Source organism: Echeneis naucrates, chromosome 9, assembly GCF_900963305.1.
Source record: "Echeneis naucrates chromosome 9, fEcheNa1.1, whole genome shotgun sequence".
Taxonomy (NCBI): domain Eukaryota; kingdom Metazoa; phylum Chordata; class Actinopteri; order Carangiformes; family Echeneidae; genus Echeneis; species Echeneis naucrates.
The window spans coordinates 14,495,801-14,520,428 of record NC_042519.1 but is presented as its reverse complement, the minus strand read 5'-3'; the positions used below and the strand labels follow the sequence as shown (position 1 = coordinate 14,520,428).

The following is a 24,628-nucleotide window of genomic DNA, read 5'->3' as shown; positions in this document are numbered from 1 at the left end:
ACCTTTTGCTTTGAGCTCACACGATGGTCATTGTAATGCCACAAGTTTGATTCCCTTTTGCTTTTAAACGCGGCCTATGAAAACAGGATGTAAGGAGATTTAGATAGGAAATCAAAACTTTGTTGATCAAGTGTTTTGCCTTTTTTCCTCCCATTTTTCACCCCCCCCCCCCCCCCACACACACACACACACACTCACTCACTCTCGAACACACACACTCATTCACTCACTCTCAGACACACACACTCACACCTCACACACACACAGTGACTGGTGCCTGTGTGAAGAGCAGGCTCAGACACAGACAGTGTCCGGTTGCAGACCGGGCCTGAAACAATCCCCCTCTCCCCTCAGTCAGAGCTCTATTTTTGGCCTGAGGCTCAGCTGATTGTGGCCCTCCCTGATTTTTTTTTCTATTGCAGTCAGTTGTTCAGACTTATTAGGAGAAGAGGGAGTTGTCTGAGAGCTGAGGACAGTTTGGCTGAATGTTGCAGCTCTCTTGTCTTCCACATTGGTTGCTGAGGTGGGGACATTTTCTGGCCAGGGGTTTTCTCCCATCCCTGGGTTAAAGGGCGGCCGCTGTCACCGCTCTCTCCTCCTCCACCTGGACCTCCCGCCCAGCCTGTTCTCCGTGGCCGGACACCACCCACCCAGCTCCGGGCCTAACTTTCAGCTGTGCCCTTGGGTCCCGACGAGGAGGATGGAGACGAGCCCCATCCCGGTGGTGACGGTCCAGACGGCCCCCTTCGACGACCAGCGGCCCGGCACCAACGGGCTGCGGAGGAAGACGGCGGTGTTCGAGGGCAAGAAGAACTACCTGCAGAACTACATCCAGAGCCTGCTGTCCTCCATCGACCTGCGGGACCGCCAGGGCTGCACCATGGTGGTGGGCAGCGACGGCCGCTACTTCAGCCGGGCGGCCATCGAGGTGATCGTGCAGATGGCAGCTGCCAATGGGGTAAGAGAGAGAGGGGGGGGGGTCTGGAGATCCACTTTACCAACATGGTGGAAACATCACAACCAATCAATAGTTGGCATGACGGGATTCAGCTGGATGAACATTGAATGATGACAAGTTCATGTGTGAAAGCCGATGACTGATTTTGAGTGAACCAGCTCCAGGATGTCTGCCAAAAAATAAAAAATAAAATAATAATAATAATCAACTTAACTCTGCCCACAAAATTTGGTTTATCTTCCAGGCTCTTCTTCTATCTTTACTTTTTCTTGTGGAATCATGGAGTTTAGTTTTATCTAAGAAGGAAAAAATTCTACAGACTGAGTGATCTTTTTCTGGCAAAATATGAAAAAATATTTTAAATGAATCAGGCTTCATATTTATGTGCCTCCTCTGGTCCATATTTGTTTATAAAACTTGAAAGGTGCGGGCGGATGAAAGTAATGATTTGTGTTATTGGGACATGAAGGCTTGTCTGACATCCAGAAAGTGAGTGAACTCTGAGTGCCACCAGCAGATAAAGGATAATAGGAAAACTGAGTGACAGACACGCAGGAGGAAAATCCCCACAGCTCATTTTAAACCGCTTGTTCGGAGATCTTTGTGATTGGTTTGGATGACTTCCAAAGGAAAATCTGAAGGGAATAGATTTTGTTTTTTGAGATCAGGCCGTTTTTCTGCTTGCCCAGCCAAATGTCTCTTGATGTCAGTCTTATCAGCACTTCCATCCATCCTGCTCTATTTTCTATTTTCCTGCCCACGTACCCCCCCAACACACACACACACACACCTCTCTCCCTCTCTGTTCTGTCTTGGTCCAAACTGCTTGCTTTGGGCATCCCGTTTTATGACATTGAACCCAGTTGCAGCACACAGTGCAGATAACCCATCCAGCATGTAGGCACGACTTCTCACACTCACTACTGAATGACATCAGCAATGTATCCGTGGAAGTTTCTTATGCGTTTTTCCTTCACATCTCCTGCAGCGTACAAGTTCCTGCAACTTTCTGCCTGTTACGAGGATATACGGCTGACGTCAGGAGAATACATTCCTCCCTAGTGAGGACACTTTTATTTAGTATGGTTGATATGCAGGGCTATTATGGGAAGCTGGTAGTATTACCACTCTTAATAGTAGCATGCAAATAGTAAATGGAGGGTTATTCCGGCACCCCTCCTGGGGCAGATGAGTTGCTTTTTAAAGAGCTGTCAGTTAGTCACCTGTAGAATGACAAAATGCTCTGGCCTGATGTTGTTTTCAGTCCATGTCAAACGTGGATGTGTAATCATTTAGAGTGAATATAAAGGAAAAAATGGTCTTTTGTTTTTTTGTCACAGCCATCTCAAGAAACATTATCTGACGCTGCATTTCTGTACTCCATCTATGGGAAACAGTTCTGTTGCCTAATTTGATATCTGCACATCCTCTGAGAATCAACAGAAAGCACTTTTACAGTAGAGGACATCCTGGATTGATGTGTGACCCGCATTTCTCCTCGCTGATATCTTTGCTGTGCAGATTGGTCGTCTGGTCATCGGCCACAACGGCCTCCTGTCTACTCCCGCTGTTTCCTGCATCATCAGGAAGATCAAGGCTATCGGTGGGATCATCCTCACAGCCAGTCACAACCCTGGAGGCCCCGGTGGAGACTTTGGAATCAAGTTCAATGTGGCAAATGGAGGTAAGAAAGGATGGTTGTTTTTCCAATCCCTTTTTTTTAGGAGGCTTATTGTTTTGTGATCTGGAGAGTTGTGGACGTTAAGGAAATTGGAGATACATTTAAAAAATGAGACACTAGTGTCGATTATGTTTACAAATATAATGTGTGCTTTTATTTTGCCAACAGGTCCGTCTCCGGACACAGTGATGGAGAGGATTTATCAGGTGAGCCGGACACTTGAGGAGTACGCGATCTGTCCTGATCTTCGCATCGACCTCTCCAGGCTGGGACGGCAAGAATTTGACCTGGAGAACAAGTTCAAACCTTTCAGAGGTACAGCACTCAGGCTTACCTTCTTTTGTGCATTCATCCATCAGCAAATACTGAGCTGAACCTGCACATTCCTTTTTTCAGTTAATCCACAAATGCATACAAATAATCAAATTCCCATCCAGTGCCAATCCTCTCTTCTCTGTGCTTCCAGTGGAGATTGTAGACTCAGTTGAGGTGTATCTACAGCTACTGAGAAACATCTTTGACTTCACCGCCATTAAAAGTCTCCTCACAGGAACGGATCAGCTTAAGATCCACATAGATGCAATGAATGGAGGTGAGACAAGTCATCCCCCTACCTCTTATTACAACTCCTAAGCTGCTGTTGACCTTTTGGGTAATTCCTCCCCTCTTTTCTCAGTGATGGGCCCATATGTACGCAGGATCCTATGTGATGAGTTGGGGGCCCCTGCTAACTCCGCAGTCAACTGTGTCCCTCTGGAGGACTTTGGAGGCCGCCCTCCTGAGCCCAATCTGACTTACGCCACCTCTCTAGTTGACGCCATGAAAGGAGGTGACTTTGGCTTTGGAGCTGCATTTGATGCAGATGGGGTAAGACGTGCGTATGTTTCTGTAGCATTTTAAAACCTTTCTTAATAAAATCAAATAACTATAATAATAAATGCCCCTTCACTTACTCTCTGCACTAAAACAATGAAGTGAAATGAAGACTGACATTTTTTTCAGTCCAGTCATTAGAGTTCATTAATTCCCAAAGAGGATGCAATTTTTTTTAAAAAACACATTACAATTATAGTCTATGTGTTTTCTTATCAAAGCTGGCCACTGTAGTAGCTCAACAGGGGTAACTAGTGCATCTGTGCTGGGGGACTATTTTCAGCTGTGGATTTTTACACATGAGTATTTAGCATCATGTGGGATTTAGTCAGACTACACTGACCATCTTCAATGACATGAAGGGGCACCGAGTGCAAAATTATTCAGTGCTCAGCGATGCGTTTTTAATAGTCCAGAAAACAATTAGGATTTCTGAACTGTACTTGGTTCCCTGGCTAAATACTCACTGGTAGGATCAATACATCATTGTTAAGAAGAAAACATATTAAAAGTATAAAAGTCAACTTGCCCTGAAAGCTGTACGATGTGCTGTTGGCAGGACCGATACATGATCCTGGGAGAAAACGCCTTTTTTGTAAACCCAGCTGATTCAGTGGCCGTCATGGCTGCCAACCTCTCTGCCATCCCCTATTTCAGACAGCATGGAGTCAGAGGCTTTGCAAGGAGTATGGCCACAAGCACCGCCCTTGACAGGTACCATTCACACACACACACACACACACACATACACTCAGCAGTAGATCTAAGGGGGTCTGTCAAACCGAGCAGTCTGGCCTCTGGAGTAGGAAACCGCTCTCAGATGAAGGCTCACCCACTATGAATAAGACTATGAGATCACATACACACAGTCACATATGCATAGATTTACTCACCAGCTATAAATATTGCCCGTTATGTACGACTAGAGCCGACCAAATGGTGCTGAGTGAGAGGATGTGCTCGCAGCTAAAGTCATCTTCATTAACATCGCTCCAGTAGGATTGATCCCAGCGCTGCGCCGTGCTGAGGCTTCATCAGAACTCCACTCAGGGGAAACATGCCATTAATGGCTATGTTGGAACTTGAAAAGATCAACTATGGTTTTCTCTGTTTCAACCAAGTATCATACACATCAAGTTATCAAGTGAATTTTGTTTCTTAAAAAACAAAGCAAAAAACATGGCTTCATCCCGGCGAAAACGTGTCTGTGTGCATTATTCATTCATTCAAGACAGCATCTTGAGGAAGTGACCTCATTGCCAACTCTCATCTCTCTGGGCTTCACAGTTAGGAGGGAAAACGGATGCTTCGACATGTGAAGTGAGATGTTACATCACAGAGTTATTACTTCTGTAGAGACACACACCCAAACACACACACATCCCTTGGACACTGCCCTTGGTCATTGTTGTGTGTTCTTGCTGCTCCATGCCAAAAGCTGTGTCTTAAGAGGCTGTTGAGCCGTAATGATCGCACTAATCATCACACACACAAGAGAAACACAAATGCCAGTCTCTCATGAATACCAAAAAAACCCCAAATCCTTTCCTTAATTTCCCCTTTTTGTAAGTATTTGCCTTTTTGTTTTTTGTTTTTTACAGTTTTATGTCGATTACAGATGATACCAACACTACAGAGATGACAGTGTGGACTCTACAGACATAGTTGTTAGAAATAAGTTATATTCTGAAAGATTTTTGTTGGTCCCCTGTTGAACTCTGAGCATTGTAACAGGGGGTGGAGGCTTCTTTTTTCAGCCCTTAGCTTTGCAACCACCACTTTAGTTTCACACAGAACTATGCTGTAAGGCTATGTAAAACTCATATCTGCATATCTCTGACAAATAGGAAGTGTCACGGTACTTAGTTGTGTGGTGTTGGACCCTGGAGTCCACCCAAGTGTCGGCCTTTTTAGGAGACAGAGTGTGTGACTGTATGCTGAGTGTTTAGACTTAGCGACCCTCCCTGCTGTGTGTTTATGCATCGTCAAGCAAACTGTTATAAAAGCCTTCATAAATGTGACAGTATATACACCGTTTGTAGATGTGTGAAAAAGAAATGTATTTGTTTTCCGAGGAGCAGGGGATGTTTTGTTGTGCAGGAAACTGATCTGAATTCAGATAGGCAGGAGGTTGGAGTTACAGGTGTGAAATCCTCTATATCTATTCTACGCTGGGCTGACTGCTGAGGGTGTCTGTGCGTGCCTGTATGTGGGAGGACGTGTCTCCCTGCACCCACAATGTAGGCGGGGGCTGATGTTGATGAGGACGGGAGGGGTCAGAAGAAGATAGAGTGGGGGGAGGGAGGTTTTTGCTAATGGAAGCATCTGCCTCTCCTTTAACCGTTCCAGGGATGGGAGGGCCGAGTCATGGATGTGCTAGCAGGATGAAGTCAGAGTCCTTCTTACTTCGTATTTACATTGGGCAGATGCTTTTATCCAAAAGGACTGGAAGGTTGAGCTGTAGTTGAAATTCTTTTTTTGGGTTAGTTTTAATGGTCAGACTGAAGCGGTGAGAGGGTGAGAGTTTCTTCTGTCCGCAAATGCACTTTTTACAATTCATTGTCACTCTGTGTGCCTATGGCTATTAATATCATGTTTCTCATAATGTTTGGTGCAGCGAGAAAAAGGAAAAGAAAGAATCTTTCCACTCAGTATAATAGTAATGACTGGTTAATATATTTTGACACCCTGCTGGATGTCACAATGGTACTTTGTTACTGAATGATTACTGAATGATTTAGGTGACAGCTATGACCATTTCCAGATTCATCTCGACCATGTTTTTGCTTTGGTCATCATGGCAACATCTTCAGTGTTTTATTCAGTTCCGGTGAGGAAAAAAACCTCACCGTAAAGCTTCAGCACTCTGCACTTTTTGTCCCAACGCCAGGATAAAAATTTGAAATGCAGGCAGAGGGGGAGGTGAAGAACGAGAGCAATGGATGCTATGTTTGGTAAAATATCAGGCCAAGGTCAAAAGCTGGCGACATTTCCCTTTGGGAGCATCATCTCCCTCTTCTGCACTCCTCTGTGTTTACTGATGCACAAGAGAGACAGATACACACAAGAAGACAGAGGGAGAAAGTAAATGAGGGAGATGCCTGAATAATCTAAGCAGGTATGTGGTTGCAGACTGTAAAGTAGCATTGTAAGCGCGCGCAGTGGCTGTCGAAGTTTGTAACCCAGAACCTGGAGTTCAGAGGAGTAAACATGATGCTGGGTAGCTGAGCCAGTTTAAAAAAAAAAAAAATCTCTGCCTACACGTCACCTTATGGTGGCAAAGTATCCAAATCATCATCTGGCAGAAAACTTTTTTTTTTCTCAGCCTCAGTGTCTGATGCAGTTTGCTCAATCCTTTAAAAAGCATCTACGATCTCAGATAGTGCGGGACAGACGACACTCACTCAACTCAATCAGACATCCATGAAGATACTATGTAGAGGATGAAGCACCAAATATAACTTCAAATCTGTAAGACTTTTTGCAAACTTTTCCTCCAAGCTAGTAGCATCCAGGTTATTTTTCATTTTCAGGAAATATTTGCACGCATGCCATGCACAAGTGTGATTTTTGTGACTTTTTTTTTTTCATTGCTCAGTAAATTTGATTTAATATTAAGTGACTCACCCATGAATCATGAACTGGTACATGTTATGGCATTGATATGTTTAGTTTTTAACAGCAATGTTCAAATAGGGAATTTAATGAATCAATTTATAAAGAGTGTGTCAGTTGACATTAATATTCGCAATCATTAAAAAAACCGCTTCGACAGTTATATGCTATCAGCCCTGATTTAAAAAACTAAGCCTTTATCATATAAAACAACACTTTTTGGTCTTTCGACTACACAATCTTTAGTCAAACCCTGTCTTTTACAAGTGTGGGAAAATGGACACGAACAGACTATCGAGGCTCACAGCTGAGAGGTCACACCTACACACGGGGGGATTACAGCCCTAAATAGAAACCTTCCAAGATCATTCCTTGTGTCTCCAGTCATATTCATCAGCCAACATTTTTTTTTTTTTTTTTGGCAAAGCCTGTGGCGAGAGAGAGAGGCAGCATCCACTGAGTCTGGCTGGCCTCAGACAATGAACTGTATCTGTTTGTGTTTGGTTGTGCCTGTCGATACTAAAGCTTGTGTGTTTTGCTGACAAAAAATGCCTCAGTACTCCCTGTAAATGAAAAATGATCATCTGCAGGGTCTTATCTTAACTCCTTAACAGCATGTTGATACCTTTTCTATATTTCTGTTGTAAAGCTCGCAGTCTTCAGAATTAAGTACAGCCTGTGCTTGACCTCAAGCAGCTTGTATAGTGCATCTAAAACTGGGAAATGTTTGGAAGATGATCATTCCCTGTTTGTCGAAAGAAACTAGGTTGAACTTTTAAGATCAAGTTTGGTGCGGTCATTAAACTTGAGAAAACACTATTCTCAGTACTCTCACACTTTCAACAGCAACTCTGTGCCAGCGTTTGTGCAACTCTGTTTAAAAACAGAGCACTGATAGGATAAGTTTCAGTGCTTGTGTTGGCATTGTATGTGCCATTTAAAACGTCAAAAGTATGTCCGGAGGTCAGATTTTCTTTTCTTTTCTTTTTTTTTTTTTTTGTAGGACGGCCAGGGTTTCCGTTCCAACTCTTCTATCCCCCAGATGGGAATAAAGATGGTTTACTCTTATTTGGTATTTTATTCTACCCTCACATAAACAACTGCACTGAACACTTTGTGGGCTTATTTACCGACATGATGGTTGTGTTGACATGTGTACCAGCACTGAACCTTCAATCCCACTCATATCTGCAGCATCCCACAGCAAAAGCATCAGAGACTGACATTCTAACATTTGTTTCTTGGAAATCCACAACTGTTTTGCCGGGTTAAATATTTTCTCCTGTGCTCTTCTGTGTTGTCCTGAAAGTTGTGTTTACATTTGGCGATGGTTGCTGAGGAGGCTTGGATGGTGTGTTTGAGGGGTGAGTTGTGGGGAAGGAGAAGGACACCGGGTAAGTAAACAGCTCTGGAAGTTGGCTCAGGATGGAAACTTTACAATGCAACATAAAAGTCCCAGCCCTCCTTCCGAGGTATCATCTCTTCTTAAAAATTTTCAGGCTCAATACAGTTCATCATTTGAAAACACGTTGCTTCATTATTTTGTTTCTAATCATAAATAAATGCCTAAATCTTGTACAGTACTGGACAGTAAAATTTGAAAACCCAATGGATGTGAAAAGAATAAATAAATTAAATAAATAAAACAATCTATAGAAAAAAATACTAATTATTATCCTTATTCTCGTTGCATTTTTTAATGTGAGATTTGAAAAAGCTTTTAAGCAACTTTGTTTGAATTGCTCATAAATTTTTTACACTTTTTTTTTTTTGCACTTTCAGCAGATACAGAAAAATGTTATTCATTTTTGAGATACTATAGCAGGCCAAGGAATTTAAGACTTTATGTTCAGCTGTTAAATCTTCTGATGTGTTTACTGGCTGGTCTCCCCCTCTGTCTCCGCCTGTAAGGGATTGTTTGCTGCTCCTGGGAAGTACAGGAGCATTGAGAATGACCCAAAGCAGTAAAGCCGCAACTTTGAAGAAGTGTCTTTGATTGTTCTCTGCTGGTTCGCCACTATGAGCAAATCCTTTCACACACAAGTGTTCGTTTGATCCAGTGTTATTATGAAAATACTTATCTATAGCCCTTTTAAAAATACTGGCTATAAAGAGCATCACGTCAGCTTTAATAAACTCACCATGTGCGTGTTATTGTGGAGTGTAAACTCTTCCACGCTTAATTAAAACCTTCAGTTTCCAGAAACAAAACGGAGAACTCAACCTCGTTGTACTTAACGATAGCCGCGCCGTGAGGCTTTGACCAAGTGCCAGTGGCTGATTCAAATGGTATCACTCAGAGTAAATTGTAAAGGTTATAACAACAAGTGTAGTTCTGAGCATCGACAGAAAACCTCATGAAATTAGTTTGGATCTTTTTACTGACTCAGGTCTTTTTATGTCGTTCATTAAAATAAGCAAATGTTTTTTCAAGTCATTCGTTCATTTCGTTCATTGGAACCAATGAAAAACCCATTTGAGGTCTCCAGCTCCGGTCCTGGATGTTTCCTGATTCAAATGAGTGACTCCTGATCAGACTTCAGCAGAGCTTGATGACGAGCTGATCCTCTGAATCAGGTGTGTTGGAGCAGGAAACATCAGGACCAGAGCTGGAGACCTCTGGGCTGGACCAGATCCCTCCACTGACCGGTTCTTTTGGGCCTCTTTAACCGAAGGAATTTTTGAGCTCTAAGCATGTCTGCAGCAGAATCAAATCAGTCTATTGTATAATGACAATTAAGCTACTTTCCTTTCCTGTATTTCCTGGTTTGTTTGTTTGTTTGGTTTTTTTTTTGTAATTTTACTTGGAGTAATATTTGATATTTGATTAATATTTGAGTATCTGTACCTTTATTCAAGTAGTGAATTTGCGCACTCTGTTCACCTCTGCTCCTGACTCTGCTCCCGAGTCATACAAAAGATTAGTTCAAAATGAACAAATTGTTCACAAACGACACATCACTACATGAAATGTTTCAGATATTTATTTGATGCAAGTGGAACAGGGACTATAAAAGAACAGTTGATATTGTGTTAATTTTGTTTAACTTTCCTATTATTTACATATTTGAAATTGATTTTCAGAACCACATTCCCATTTTGTGTTGCTGTAGTTGCACTTGCTTTTCTAAATATGCGCTTCAACATTTTATTAGATCTTTCTCTTTGCTCTTTTCCCCTTCAGGCCATTTCTTTGTACTCCCTTTCCTCCCACATTTAGTAGCGTCTACACCTTTATCCCTCCTCGGGACACCAACACACACACACACACACACACACACACACACACACACACACACACGCACACTCCCTCTCCCCATCTGCCTATGTAAGTCCATGGCTCAGGTTCAAAGCAAACATGAGCTTAAAGGTTAGCTCACTTTGTTCTTGCTGCCTTCACCTTATTAAATTATTGGATGAGCTGTTGGCGGTTTTCTTGTCATACAGCATTTGGTTTGCTTCATTTCAAAGGTCAGAGGATTGTTCGTGAGCTTATCTTTGTATCAGAACTGGAGAAACTGGCTGGCATGAGGTATTAAAGAGAGATCAGTTAGTGTAAAGTAGACAAAGAGCGACTCTAGTTTTACTCTTGTTTCTCTCTTTCTTTCTACCTGTTCGTAGGGTAGCCAAAGCCATGAAACTGGCGCTGTATGAGACTCCGGCAGGCTGGAGGTACTTTGGGAACCTGATGGATTCTGGCCGTTGTTCCCTCTGTGGGGAGGAGAGCTTTGGGACAGGTATGATCTACCACATTCACCTGCGAGCCAAACAGCACCGCCCTCCACCCATAAAGACAGATTTATGAATGTGGTCGTTGAGACAGTAAATACAGAGACAGGGGAGCAGTAGTCTGTTTGAATGCGTCTAGAAGGTCACAGATTTGAACCCCTGCACTGGCTTGGAAAATGTGACATGTGACTTTGAAAATCCCCTCCCCTCAGTAGCAACTGTTGTTGAGGTGCCTGCAAACAAGGCCATCACTCCAGGACTGCACCAGTCAGCTGTCGCCCACTCAAAAAGCAGCAGGGACTGGCCGAAACTTTCAAACAGCATGTGTGTTCACGTTTCATAAATCTGGGAGCGCAGCACCACATTACAAAGAAGTCCAATAGGGATAAAACACAAGGGATCAGACAGGTTGCACAGATGGCTGCAGTGGTAGTTTTGGGTAAGGTGATGTGAGACAATAAACACAACCCAGAGAGCTCAGCTTGATTCATACGTTTCAAAGAATTCTACACAATGGTGTAAATCCATGGTTTCTAAATTTTACCCAGGGTCCCCCCACGGGTCCTTTTGGTGGGTGCTGCACCGAACAAGTGGAATAAGTTTCATCCATTAGTAACACAATGACTGTATGATTATTTTGGTCATGTGTTTCAAACCCATTTCTTGTAATTGGACCAAAAATCACCATCAGTGGTCTAATTTGTGTCATTACAGCAGTCCTTGATGTGAAACACTTTATTTTTACTGGCGCAAATAAAAATAAAGACAAAAAGCGATGGATTTGCCACTTGTAAATAATTTTGCTTTAGTTTTATTCCCGATAACTTCTGTTGCTTCAATTAACACAATTAACAAGATGCTTCCAGTGTTTTTACCACAGATTACACTGTTGAGGGAAACTGCAGAATTAAACTGCCGCTCTGAAATTGATTTCCCTTTAAAGGTGAAGAAAGTTCTCACAATTTGCCTATTCCCTTTGTGGTGCTCACACTCCAGCCTGTTCTAGTTGTAGAGCTGTAAGCAGCCCATCCTGACTGCCTGGAGCTCCAGTCAGACTCTTGTAATAGATGTGAGGGCTGTGACCCTGACTGCATGTGTAAATAATCCCCATTCTTCTGCTATAAAAGGAGACGGGGGCTTCCTGAATCACCACAACATGCAGACAGGCCTCCAACAGCAGTGGTTTCTATGAATGCAAACTCAGGCACAGCAGCAAATATAAACATTATGTGCACAGGAGATACACATGGCTTCCTTACTTTTCTCATCTCACTGAATCACTGTCTTCATCAATAGCTTTGGCTTTTTGGAAGAGAGGGGAAGGGGGAGGGGGGGCTCAAAGAGCTGGTGTGAACAGGACAGAAGACAGGAGGGGATTGTAGGAAAGACGAGAGAGACAGCTGGGAGCGTACAAATATGAGAAGTATTGACAAGGAGGAGAGAAATTGGAGGAAGCAGAGAAGATGCAGAGAGCTCAGAGGACTATGGGAGCTCACTCGATGTCTAGCCATGTAAGGCCAAAAGCTCAGAGAGCTCAGAGAAGTAAATCATCAGAGCTGCACACAACTCCTGCTCCTCACGAACTCACATGCACTTATTCAAACACAAAGAATGAATCATTTTGAGCTTATGATGTCTGTTTGTTTATTTGTCGGCAGAATCATGTTATTGATGTGAAGTTCAGTGGAGAGACTAAGATGAATCACGACAGGCAGTGAGACGGGGATAAGAAAATGGCAGCAGTCAGTTTCCTAACAGCTGCTACAGTTGGGCACAGACCAAGAAACCACAATTTAAAGTGTACAATAAACAACATTTTGTAAACAATAGTAAGGTCTTGATGTCCTCTCGTACATATACTTTATGTAGATTTATTCTAAAGTGAAATGATATTAAACTCTTAAAGGGGAACACAAGTAACATCTTCATGTACAGAAAAACCTTTACTGAGCAGCTGTCTTTGACAGCAGCTTGATGGCTCCCTAATGGAGAGACTAATAGAGGATGTGATCAATCCTTCTGTTTGTGTGTGCGTGTATTTTAGAGTGGGACGCTCTCTGACCTTCTGTTACATTAGAGTCAAATACTAGGACAAAAATAACCATATTTTAAGATTTTCTTAAATCCAGCCTTGTTGTTCCGTGGTGGCTCTGCGGAAACTCAGCTGCTCCAGCGTTCTCCTGCTTCTCTGACATTTGTGGAATTACACATACTCGCCTTGCTGAGAGTTAAATGGTATGATTATTTGATAGCACCGTTCAGTATGTAGCTGGAGTCAGGACACACTTAGCATAAAGACAGCTAGCCTGAATCAGACCGAAGATTGAAATGAAGTCCACAAACGAGGGACGATGCTGGAAATTTGTCATTCTTTCTACCACATTTGATGGCACAGTCAAAAGCAGAAACCGAGGCTGATGCACGCACATGCACAGGCCAACATGCACACATGCACACATGCAGTGGTGACCTGAGTAGGAACAGGTTAGGTGCCTGCCCTTGTTTCCAGTCTTTGTGCGAAACTATGTTAAAATGCTTCCAATCATTCCCTCATATTTCCTTCCTATTTCCATCCGTTGACATGACACACTTTATATGTTATCCCGCTTCACCTCACTTCACTTTCACAGAGAATCAAGAGTTGTGACAATTTTGTGGATTTCTTCCTTCTCAAGGTTCAGACCACATTCGTGAGAAAGATGGTTTATGGTCGGTGCTGGTTTGGTTGTCCATCATGGCAGCCAGGAAGCAGGGTGTGGAGCAGATTGTCAGAGAGCACTGGGCCAAGTTTGGGCGCAACTATTTCTGCAGGTAATTGGATTTTTTTGGTCTTCCCTTGTTTGTATATCTCAGATTTATGTGAGTCTACCAGGCCTTTTGGTTGACTTAATGACTCTTCCAAAAGCCTTGATCCCTTGTGTCCCAAACAAAGCCAAATATGTCTCACAGGCCTTCACCTTCAACCATTTATCTTCCAGTCCTCCTCACTGGTTGCCGCTTGATCTTATTTTAACCTCTCCCCTGTGAGCAGCAGAGATAGCTACTGCAGTCAATGTTCCCACTGACAGTTGCTGCAGCTTTTCATGTTCTCACAGAGAGCTTTCCTGAACTGATGCGCATTTCCCACAACAAATAGCTGGAGAGAACATGCAGGCCAGGCCACGATCGAGACGAGAAAATGAAAACAGTATCCAAAACACAAGCGCCTGTTGTCATATAGCAATAGGAGTTATTATAGTACATTAAACAGACTGGAAAATGTAGGGAAAAAAATTAGCATTTTGTGTTTGTGCCTTGTGTTATTCAGGTTTGACTATGAAGGCCTGGATCCCCGGGCAGCCTTTTACCTAATGAGGGATCTGGATGCAGTAATCTCGGACAAAGCGTTCACCAGCCAGAAGTTTGCTGTAGGAGACCACATGTACAGCGTGGAGAAAGCCGACAGCTTCGAGTACGTCGACCCCGTGGATGGAACCGTGGCCCGGAACCAGGTCAGTCTGGGAAGCATTTGGGATCTTACATGACAGAGTCACGCAAGTAGAAATGAGCAAGGAGGACAGAATTAATGTAGCATTTGTATTGTTAAACAGCGATCTCATAGCCAGCGTTTGTGTTGATCTTAAAAAGCACTTCAAACATCCAGATGGAATGTTTTTTCTCTTTCAATGATGTAAAATAAAATGACTCCACTGAATTTCGTTCATTCACTGAGGTAGCACTTGGTCATGGCAGATACTCCGAGTTTAGGTTTAAAAAGCTGAATGAAAAGTTGAATGGGTGTCTTCTTGGAGTATTTCTATAATAGTCATTTTAAATATTTGAAAAGAAAATGTGTAAAACTTTTGATGATTCATGACTCAGCCGTCTTTCTATTTGCACAGTACGTGTGTCTCACAAAACCTTCATGCACGAGTTTAAAAAGTCTTCTGTGGGCAGCCTGGTGCAAGAAGTGATCAGCTATTACAGATATATCATATATATAAATCAAAGCTGGGTGTGGCTTCCTTATCCAGCAGCAGCTGGAGCAAGCAGACATGTTGCTCACAGCCCAGATCTGCAGTAATTCATCTCAATCCCAGTGATAAATTGAGCTGGACTAGGGAGTGTGTAAGAGCTGGTTCATTTCATGTCAAACCTGCCTGAAGACGTCTCACACTGGCAGCCACAGTTCCTCCATCTTGCTCTCTTTCATACACAGGCAGTCGTTCATCAGCCGTTCATGAGCTGGACCACCCACTGAGCCACTGAGCTTCAGTGTTGTCTCCTCGGAGAGGCTCCATGTTTGGACATGATAGCCTATCTTCCATTTTAAACCATAAACATGTGCATACAAAAACACAATACATACAGCACGTAGCCCTACTGCGTACACTGAAAACTCCTTCAGTCACTATAACCTCACTCCCTCTTTCCCTCCCCGTCTCCCCCTCAGTCTCTGAAGTTTACCCAGCTGACTCCCTCTGTTCTGTCCAGAAATGTGTGGAAACTCACTCCTGGTGTCAACACATCTTGCTTGTGCTCCACCTAATACCACACAGACACGCACACACACACACACACACACGCACGCTCGCACACATGCAGTTGGCCTTCACGTCTTGTGTTTACTTTGTTCAGCCATTTCACCTTATACATTTTAATTGTGTAAAGGAGGGATGTCGTCTCTTGTTATGCCGCTGTCACTTCTCCGCCGTGTTGCCATGGTACCAGCAGCTTCACTGCCAGTTAGTCAGTCGCCCCGAAATGTGATTTAACCTCACGGGTAAATCCTCAGTCGCCCCAGTGTGTTTTATTACAATACACATTCCTCCCAGGACAGAATTATATCAGCTGTCGTCTCACTTGCAGTCTCTCCGCTACAAGTGTGTTTGAAGGGGGTGAAGCTGGCACATAGACACAACCACACAAACACACACACAAAGTTTGTGTGTTACACACCAATGGTAGGCCACTGAAATCATTCTGCATTGTTGGTGTATCTTCCAGAGAGATGGATAGATGAAAAAGCATTGCTATCGAAACCTGTAATACGTTCATGCAAATGCGTTTTGGGTTAAAATGCACTTCCTCCCGACACAATGCGTTTCTATTTCTATTCCATTCTATTATAGATCTATTTTCCAGGCTATTTTAAGAAGTCTCTGGAAGTTCCTTCCATCTCCACCCAGGATCTCTGGAGCTCAACCAGAGTCACCGTCAGTTTCACCTCTGTTGAAGAAGCCATGATTGTTTAAGGACACAACAAACCAAAGTTACTTATAAATCCAGCAGTCTGAAGAAGACTGTCCAAATGCAATGTATATGAGGCAAGCCCAGGTTTTCTGTTGTCTGACATCAGGTTTTCCATTTCAACTGTGTAGTTACTTGAGATTCACAAGCTGTTTTCATAGGAAACAAAATTCCACAGCACAACAGTTCCAAACTCATTTTTTATACGGATATATAAGTAGTTAGTGAGTTTTGCCTTTAATGTTGGGTAGAGACACACTGGCTGGTATGTGGACTGATGTTCACAGTGGACATTGTAACTTAGAGCCTCCTGATAATCACCCCTCTATTGTTAGAGATGAGCTGACATAGTCACAGATAGACAGACCGGCGGGTGGATGGACGGACATCTCTCATTATCGCTGCCTCTCCACGCCCGCACTCCTGTTGCCAAACTCAGATGAGGAGGAAGGCGGCTGGTGGTGGAGTTACTTTTCCTTTTTGCGCAATGGGTCTAAAAACAACGCAGCTTAGTTCGAAGCAGTTAACACTTATTATTCTGAGCTGGAGTTACTGTTCTGCATGGGACACTGAACACGTTTGACTTTTTAGTTCTGTAGGTTTTCTCAAAATGCTTCTTTGCTGCTCAGAAAAGGAACAACACACTACTTGACAACACCAACACATGGAGCGATGAGCATGAACGTTTTGACAGCACCAATGAAGACAGTTTCAGTCAGGATGAAAGTATTTAGGGTGCTTTTTATGAAGGCCATCATGATTTCTCTCATTCATGTGCCTTGTTTTGTTTTTGTTTGTTTGTTTTTTTTTCTTTTTCTTTTGCCTTGGAACATCTCACTGTCTTTTCCCCTGAGCTTTTCCTTTGCTGTAATGGGATAAGGAAAGAGGGGCTGAGGAATGTGGGACAGATAAGAGTCATCACACATTCATTAGTCAAAGAGCCTTATCTTCCTTACGTCAGCCAGTGAGAGCTGTAGCTGGTTACCCCAACGCAACAATATCCTGTTTTTCCTGAAAATGGCGAGGTAAAGTTCAAAGAGGAATTTTATCAGGAACTGTTGAAATACAGTGACACGGTCCTCAAATAAATCTTCAAGAATCACCCTTCAAATGGTCACTCTTAGTACTGAAGTAGTCGTGACCTTCAACATGATCATAACTTCATAGACATTATTGCTCTCACTGTAAAGAAGTCCTATTTAAAGACCTCCCAGAAATACACACAGTCTTAGTGACACCTAGTGGATGTTTACAGCTGCACAACAAGGAACTATTGTTTTCACCTACAGCTCTCCTTCATATTTCACACATTACTCAACCAATATTCCCCAAACTTGCTTTGGTTTTTGTCGATTTTGGGAATTATTTTGTATGAATTTCAAATTTTGCTCTCTGGAGTTTCATTTATGTTTTTCAATTACCTTGGCTGCTGTCTGCAACTTATGTTTTGGAACCTAATAAATCATCAAGAAGTTGATAAACTTTTATGATATTTAAAGATTTAAGACTTATAGTTAGATCAGGCTCGCCATCCTTAGTGGTTGTGATATCCAGAATAAAGTTACAAATTTAGGTTAGTATTTCTATAGAACAACGAGCCCAAGAGCCAAACTCAGTTGCAGTTTTTTATACACTAGACTTTAATGGACTGGCTGTTTAACTGCTGGTGAAAGTATTCACTCCACTTAAATCCATCTCTTTGTACTCTGTTACTGCGTGGTCAGAATTTGAGAGTATTTATTTTGTATATGTCCATGTCTGTAGGGTTTAAGGATCATCTTCACTGACTCATCGCGCCTGGTCTTTCGGATGAGTGGGAGCGGTGGAGGGATGGGGGCCATCCTCCGAATTTATGCTGAGAGTTTTGAGAGAGACCCGGAGAGGCACAGCAGAGAGACACAGGTACGGAGGGGTGACATGGGTCTGTGAGTGGCTGTAGTCTGGTTAACTTCAACCAGGTCCCTCAGCAACAATGAGTCGTGGCTACTGACCGTTTTCTCATCGTTGAACTCATACTATCAAAGAGTACGTTAGAGCTGTTCGTATTAGCAGAAGTTACCGCAGACTTTGTGGGATTTAGTCCTCACTTCTGTTTGTGTTGTGTTTTCATTTTTCATCATCACAACTTTTGTGCTCACCAGATGTTGGAACTTGTGCAACCAGTAGACTTTGGAATGATTAGCAGCGTGTTCCTCTGATGCGGCTGTAGATGTTGGGATAATGAGAGGAGCTGTAAAGATGCAGGCATGATGACCTGACAGACTCATTTAGGTTTTGCTTAACCTGAGCTTTGCCCCTTTCCCAGTCCACATAAATCGCATGTGGACTGTGATTTGCAATGCTCATTAAATCTACATTAAAAGGGGCCCAAATACTTTTATATTCAACACTGAGCTGAGCAGCAGAGTCACAGGCTGTGTGTGTCTCTGTGTCAGTAGAGAGAAAGTTTCACACTGCACTTGCGTTTGTTTGTTTTGTTTTTTTGTAGATATGTAATATGTGTGCGTCCTGTTCCATTATGAAACCAACACAATGAGGAGTTTAAAATAACACCGCAATGCCAAACTCAAAACTCATCAAATACAAGTGTACATGAGCAAACAAGGCACTCTAGTGTACTGTAGGTTGAGTAGTATAAACATCCAGTGATTTGTTTCATTCATTCTTTGTTTATCTTCCCACACCACATCTACTTTAAACACTTATTACACCCAGGTCTTCCTGTTGCAAAGGTTTTATGAATGAATTATCTGTTGCAAGTAGCAAGGGCTGTTTGACAAACTGGTTCTCTGCAAAGCCCCGTGGACATGAATATTAACAGTTTTTTCAAGACGAAATGACATCAGTGAAACCAGGTTATTGGTGCTGGTTTCTGTTTAACTGTACTGTTTATCTCCCTCTTGATCTTTGGTCGCAAGCTCACATGATAGCTATCATGTAGTTCAACAAAGCAAAGACCACAGCCAAGGTCTGCTGAAAGAAGTGCTCTTTAGCTGCCGTGATTTGGTGTGAGCGACTGGATCTGATCATTGCTCTCATAGTCATAGTCCCGCAGGGACCCTAAGTGTGTTTATTTTTTATTTATTTTACACATAATACAGATAGGTTGTACAAAATTACACACACACAAAAAAAAAACAGGAGGAAATGCCCCATGAAATTATGGATTGTCACTTTCTGACATTATAGCCCTTATCCTGATCTTATAAATGTCTTTTCCACAAAAGAGTTTTAAAGATTTGTGAATTTACTACATGCTGGCAGCTTGTGACAGCAAAAAATATTTATTCAACCCTAAAGTAAAAAAAAAAAAAAAAGAAAAAAAAAAGAAAGGAAAAAGCAGATCATAAAAGAAGCAATCGGTGAATTTGTAATAACACCCAAAAGTGCCTTCAAACTCCAAATGTTCCTCCCCGCTCGATTCAAAACGTCCAGTGATGCTGAATGATCGTCGCTGAAAAAGCATTTGTGCTGGATGTTTTGTCACCACAGGTGGTGCTGGGTCCCCTCATCGCCATCGCCCTGAAGCTCTCCAACATCCACGAGAGGACGGGACGCCGTGGCCCCAACGTTATCACATGAAGAAGTGGAAAAAAACACGTGCACGCTCGCACTCGTCCGCACTCACCTGCTCACACAGTCCAGAATCCCTTCCAAACGTTTCCTCCCGTTTAAACAGGATTTCTCTGTAGCTTCAGATTAACTTTTTGGGCTTTCTTTCTTTCAAAGATACGTCAACTAAAGGTGCTTATTGCTGGAGTTTCTCTGTCCTGATGCACATTAATCTCAGTTGTTTATTCATTTCTTTACTGAGAGGTTAACACAGTGCCAGGGAGGCTATTTAATTACCTTTAAAAAAAAAAAAGTCTAACCTAACTAACAAGTTATCAACGTGCAGACTGGCGATTAATATTTCTCCCCTGCTCTTTCAAAACCAATTCACAGAGGGAGCCAATGAGATCACTTTCGGTTTAAACTCTTTCTTTGTGTAACAGTGCAGTGTTCACTTTTTGTATTGCTTGTAACCATACTCGCATTTTCAGTACATCACATTGTTTTTTCTTTCTTCGACAATTTCATGGCAAAAGCCAAGAGTTTTTTCAAAATGTAAAATAAACGTGCCATTGCATCACAACTTATATGACATACTGAAGTAAAATCAAATGTTTGATGTACGATGTGAAGTTGAAGTACTGGGGAGTAGTCACACTCATGTTTACTACCTAAGAACAGAATATACGAAATGAAAAGACAATGAATGAAGAAGGAAAATAAATATTAATATGATTTTCCTTTTCTTTTTCTTTTTTCTTTTTTTTTTGGTTATTTTGGTTTTAGGGGAATGTTGTTGTTTTTGTTTGTTTTTTTTTTTAACAGCAAATAAACTTTTTGTGTGTATTTGTTGCTTTTGTGTGTAGTTGTACAGGTCAAATTAATGAAATGCTTCAGTTAGTCTTCGCGAATATTTAGATCCTAACCAAACAAATTCTAAATAATCAAGATTACCAAGTTGTGCGCAATATATCACTTGATGATTGTTGAGAGAAAGCAGGCCCTTGTGTGCGAAACATGTCGAAGCTGTTGTGTTGTGATAAGAAATGACGAGGGTTGATCTTTATACGCCCTGAATGAGACACCCAGAGTTGGAACTCATAAACATGCTGATTGCCGTCATTATGTGTTGAGGATATGCCAGTGGATATCCGCAAGGAAATATTCACTCAGTCAGCCAGACGTTACCTGTCAGCCATTACAGGTTATTGGCCTATGCAACTCTTTCATAATGTCAGGGGTTATTTCGGAGGCTGGATGAGAATCAGCGGCAGTTTATCACTTTTCAGTGCGTCGCTAAGAAGATAGTTTAGGTTTATGCTGAAATTGTCCCCTTTTTCTGAGAGTTTGGGGCATGTTGAGATGGATATGCTCCTTTTAAGTACTCTTAAGTACTTTTAAGATTTCGACTTCCCCTTTTTCATCTGCGCATTAAAATGTACTGGAAGGTTGTATACCTGAGCAAAACATTAATGCCTCACCAGCGTTTTTATTGTGGTGAACTTTTCAACTTAGCTGCCAGGTGTACTTCACAGAGAGCACATAATCTATTAAAACAGCCTGTTATGACATCTTACGGCGTCAAGAATCGTAAATGTACATATTCAGCTGAAAACTGAAAAACAGTTGACATACATGATTGGCCATATAGCGCTCATATACAACTACTGACATACTAGCAAGTAGCTAACATTTGCATCCAAATTATTTGGAAGATTTGGTGGCAGAGTATTTTACCCACTGGCTTCGTGTTTTGTGTCCGATGATATTTATGCGTATTTAAATTCACCTTTTCAGCAGTCGTTATCTCAGATTGCCAGACATGCTGTATACCTGCTGTCCCTGGTGTGTTCAGACAGAGGCTGGAAGGAACAGCTTCTTCTTTCTGCTCCAGCCTGCTGGAGTCATCAGCAAAATGAATTTCATCGGACTATTTTTGGTTTAGTAAATCTTTGACTTATTTGAGTATAAATTGTATTTTTGTGTAGTTTTATACAATGTCTGGTTTTGTCCCAAGAACAGATGTGGTCAATATGATTTTACTATTCCTGATTCAAAGTAAGCTTTTTATATTTGTCTGCTCATTATTTAGTATAATACACAGTCATTATTTGTGATGGGAAATTCGGATCTTTTTACTGACGCAGGTCTTTTGAACTCGTTCATTGGAACCAGCGTGGCGCTGTAGCTGCCATTTGAGTAATGACTGAAAAAACACGGCTTTCAAACACTGAAGAGCAGCATGGTTTACTTCACTTGGAATGCAATACACACGTTTGCTTTTGTTTGAGCTAGCTGATATTACTGATTACTTCATTTGCTGGTAGGACAGCACTGTGCCTATCTTTAAAAAACTCTCATTCTGTGATGGCTGTTCACTTCAGCCCACCTGGTCACTGAAGACCCGTAGTGTATGAATCCGTTCCAACAGAAAGGCAAATTAAACATCCATCCCATAGCTACATAGCCAACGTTCACTTCGGTGCTAACGTCAGATAGCTCTCCTCACCAGTCATAACAGCATTGGTCATGTTACTGCTGTGAGAGTCACACCTGAAGATCCTATTTTATGAGTCGTGACCAAATCAGCCATTTTTTTTTTTTTTTTCAATTCAAAATATCTTGACAAAAGTGAAATGTCATATTTTACAATGTAAAACAAGTCTGCCAAATGTTTGTTGGCTAAATACTGAAAGCAAACATTTTGAGCGTAAGCAATGTGGTATGGTACAAGTTTAATGTCTTGATCTCTGTACTCAACAGCACACAAATACAATATATAGCACAATCAACCTGAGAACAGGAGTAACATCATTTAATTTTTTATGCGTGTAAACATAAGAAGTTGGAAATGCAACCACTGCATTTAAAAATAAGTGTTGGCTGTCAACTCCAATCTTCCATGGATCCAACTCGACTATAAATCATCACTTTTTCCCTTTAATGGCGACGCGCGTCCTTGTTTTAGGAAACTAAAGACAAAGCCACTTCAGAAAAATCAGCTCAGAACAGTTTAAGTGAATAGGCCAAAACCTCCACCGATACTTCTGGGCTAACCAGAGCTGAGGTCGGGAGCTCACAGAGGACCGTTGGCACACAGGTGACTTCAGCAGTTCTCCGGCTCATCATCTGGCTCTCTCTCCTCCATCTCGACTTCAGGCATCTCGAACATCAGCACTGATTCCTTTTCTCTCAGGCAGAGTCAGTCAGCCCCTGACCCTGCTGAATACGCTCCACCTGACTGTACCGGGGGGGCTGCTCCCAGCTCCACATGCAGTTGGGGTCCCCCAAGCTGTCCTGGCTGTACAGGGGAGGAGCGAGGTCCATCACGCCATCCGCTCCGTCGACTGCGACCACGATCTCTGGGACTGTATAAGGAGAGATGTGGCTTCCCTGAGACTCCTCGTATGATGGAGGAAAGGAGCTTGGTCTGTGAGGAGAAAAGAATATATTTGATGCATTAGGGACATTCATTTCATTTCTTTTCCAGAGTTTTGACTTGACAGCAAACATTTTCCCTGTAGTTTGTGCCATAGAAGTGTTATTTTTGTATAATGGCACAGCAACTATTATGAGTCCATAATTACAGAAATATTCCATGTTTTGTAAAACCAAGTAATTGTTCATGTTTTCAACAAAAGTTAATATGTCTTTACATTTTGAAATTCATTTCTTTTGTCATTTTTATGATCATTTCACTCAAACACTTTGAAATAGTTGCTCGCAGGCGGCCTCTTACCTCTCAATGGTGTAGATGTGGATTTGTTGTACGTGTGCTCCTCTTCGGTACATCTTACTTTTCATGCTGAGGTAGATGGTCCAGGAGAGCCCCACGATTATCGCCAGGAAGCCGAAGACGATCATGATATAGGCTGGGATGACTGTCCAGGTGTGTTTGTAATCGCTCTGCAGGGACACCAGGTAAGCCCCAATGCACGTCAACGCAAATCCCAAAGTAGGTAGGACTATGCGAGCCAGAGACCACAGCCGCTTCGTCACATTCATGATTTTTTAAGTTGTTGTTGCTTCTAATTGGAGTTTCCAGGTGTGTTTTTCTTCTTACTTGTATCTGTTGGTGAGAGGAGCTACCACTGGTATCAGCTCGGAGGTCTTTACAGTGTAATAATCCTAGGCTCACAATGATCCTCTCTCTCAAATTTGCATGGAAAAAATGCTTCCGTAGTTGAGGTGTGTGTGAGTCTGTGTCACTTTCTCTGCTTCTTCAGGCATAAAGGGAGATAGCTGAAAAGGTGCCTGCCTCCTCGGTTGTATATTAACACAGTATTAATCTGGGGTCAGAAGGATGAGTGTGATATGGCTGGTAAAGCAAAAATTCTTTGGCCAGTTAACAAGAGAGCAATTTACTAAACTTGCTATTAACAGGTAAAGACTCGGTAAAAACTATCTGTAATCTGCAATTACAGTTTTGTTTTGTTTTGTTTTGCTTTTGGTTACCATTTTTTTGCACAATTTTCTGTTTGGAGAATTACAATTTGTGTTTTCTTTTTACAAATTAGACAAGGTGAACTGATTTAAACCATTAAGTCGGAAGCTGCTGGGAACCAAATGCATTACAGTGGAACATAAAAAAAAAAAAAAAAAAATCATTACTAAAGTGTGCAGCACAATAATTTTCTTTTTTTACTCATTTGAAAATATTGTTTTGCTTCACATTTGATCCATTCTACTGCAACAGTCCATTTTTCTTGCTAACATATAAAATAGGACAAAACGTTGAGCTAGAAATATTACCATGTGCATGTGAAAATGAAAAACATTGACGTTGGATGTGATGGATGCTACTCGGTCATGGCCACCAAACGCGCCGCTGCTGCTGATAACACTGTCCAGTGTCAACACTTTGCGTGAACTTTGAGTAGGAAAGTCATTTAGTCATTTTTCCATGAGTCGAATTTCAGTAGCATGAAAATGTATTCACCCTCTTCAATTTTTCTTTCACGAGCTTCCCTGACCTTTGGGAATTTACTGAC

General features: G+C 42.0%; 2 protein-coding genes across 2 annotated transcripts; one reads left to right on the top strand and one right to left on the bottom strand.

Annotated features, from left to right (window-relative positions):
- Nucleotides 1–455: 455 nt before the first annotated feature.
- Nucleotides 456–20,414, top strand: pgm5 (phosphoglucomutase 5). Its single transcript, XM_029510784.1, has 11 exons — nucleotides 456–958; nucleotides 2,480–2,642; nucleotides 2,808–2,954; nucleotides 3,106–3,231; nucleotides 3,316–3,506; nucleotides 4,072–4,226; nucleotides 10,749–10,864; nucleotides 13,532–13,667; nucleotides 14,164–14,347; nucleotides 17,850–17,987; nucleotides 19,578–20,414. Exons 1-11 carry the CDS (start codon nucleotides 701–703, stop codon nucleotides 19,665–19,667), a joined length of 1,704 nt encoding a protein of 567 aa, XP_029366644.1. The 5' UTR covers nucleotides 456–700; the 3' UTR covers nucleotides 19,668–20,414.
- A 2,415-nt stretch (nucleotides 20,415–22,829) lies between these two features.
- Nucleotides 22,830–24,189, bottom strand: LOC115048448 (transmembrane protein 252-like). The gene is made up of 2 exons (XM_029509904.1): nucleotides 23,377–24,189; nucleotides 22,830–23,067 (listed from the first exon to the last, which is right to left on the bottom strand). The coding sequence occupies exons 1-2, from the start codon at nucleotides 23,640–23,642 to the stop codon at nucleotides 22,830–22,832; spliced, it is 504 nt and encodes a 167-aa protein (XP_029365764.1). The 5' UTR covers nucleotides 23,643–24,189.
- Nucleotides 24,190–24,628: the final 439 nt, after the last annotated feature.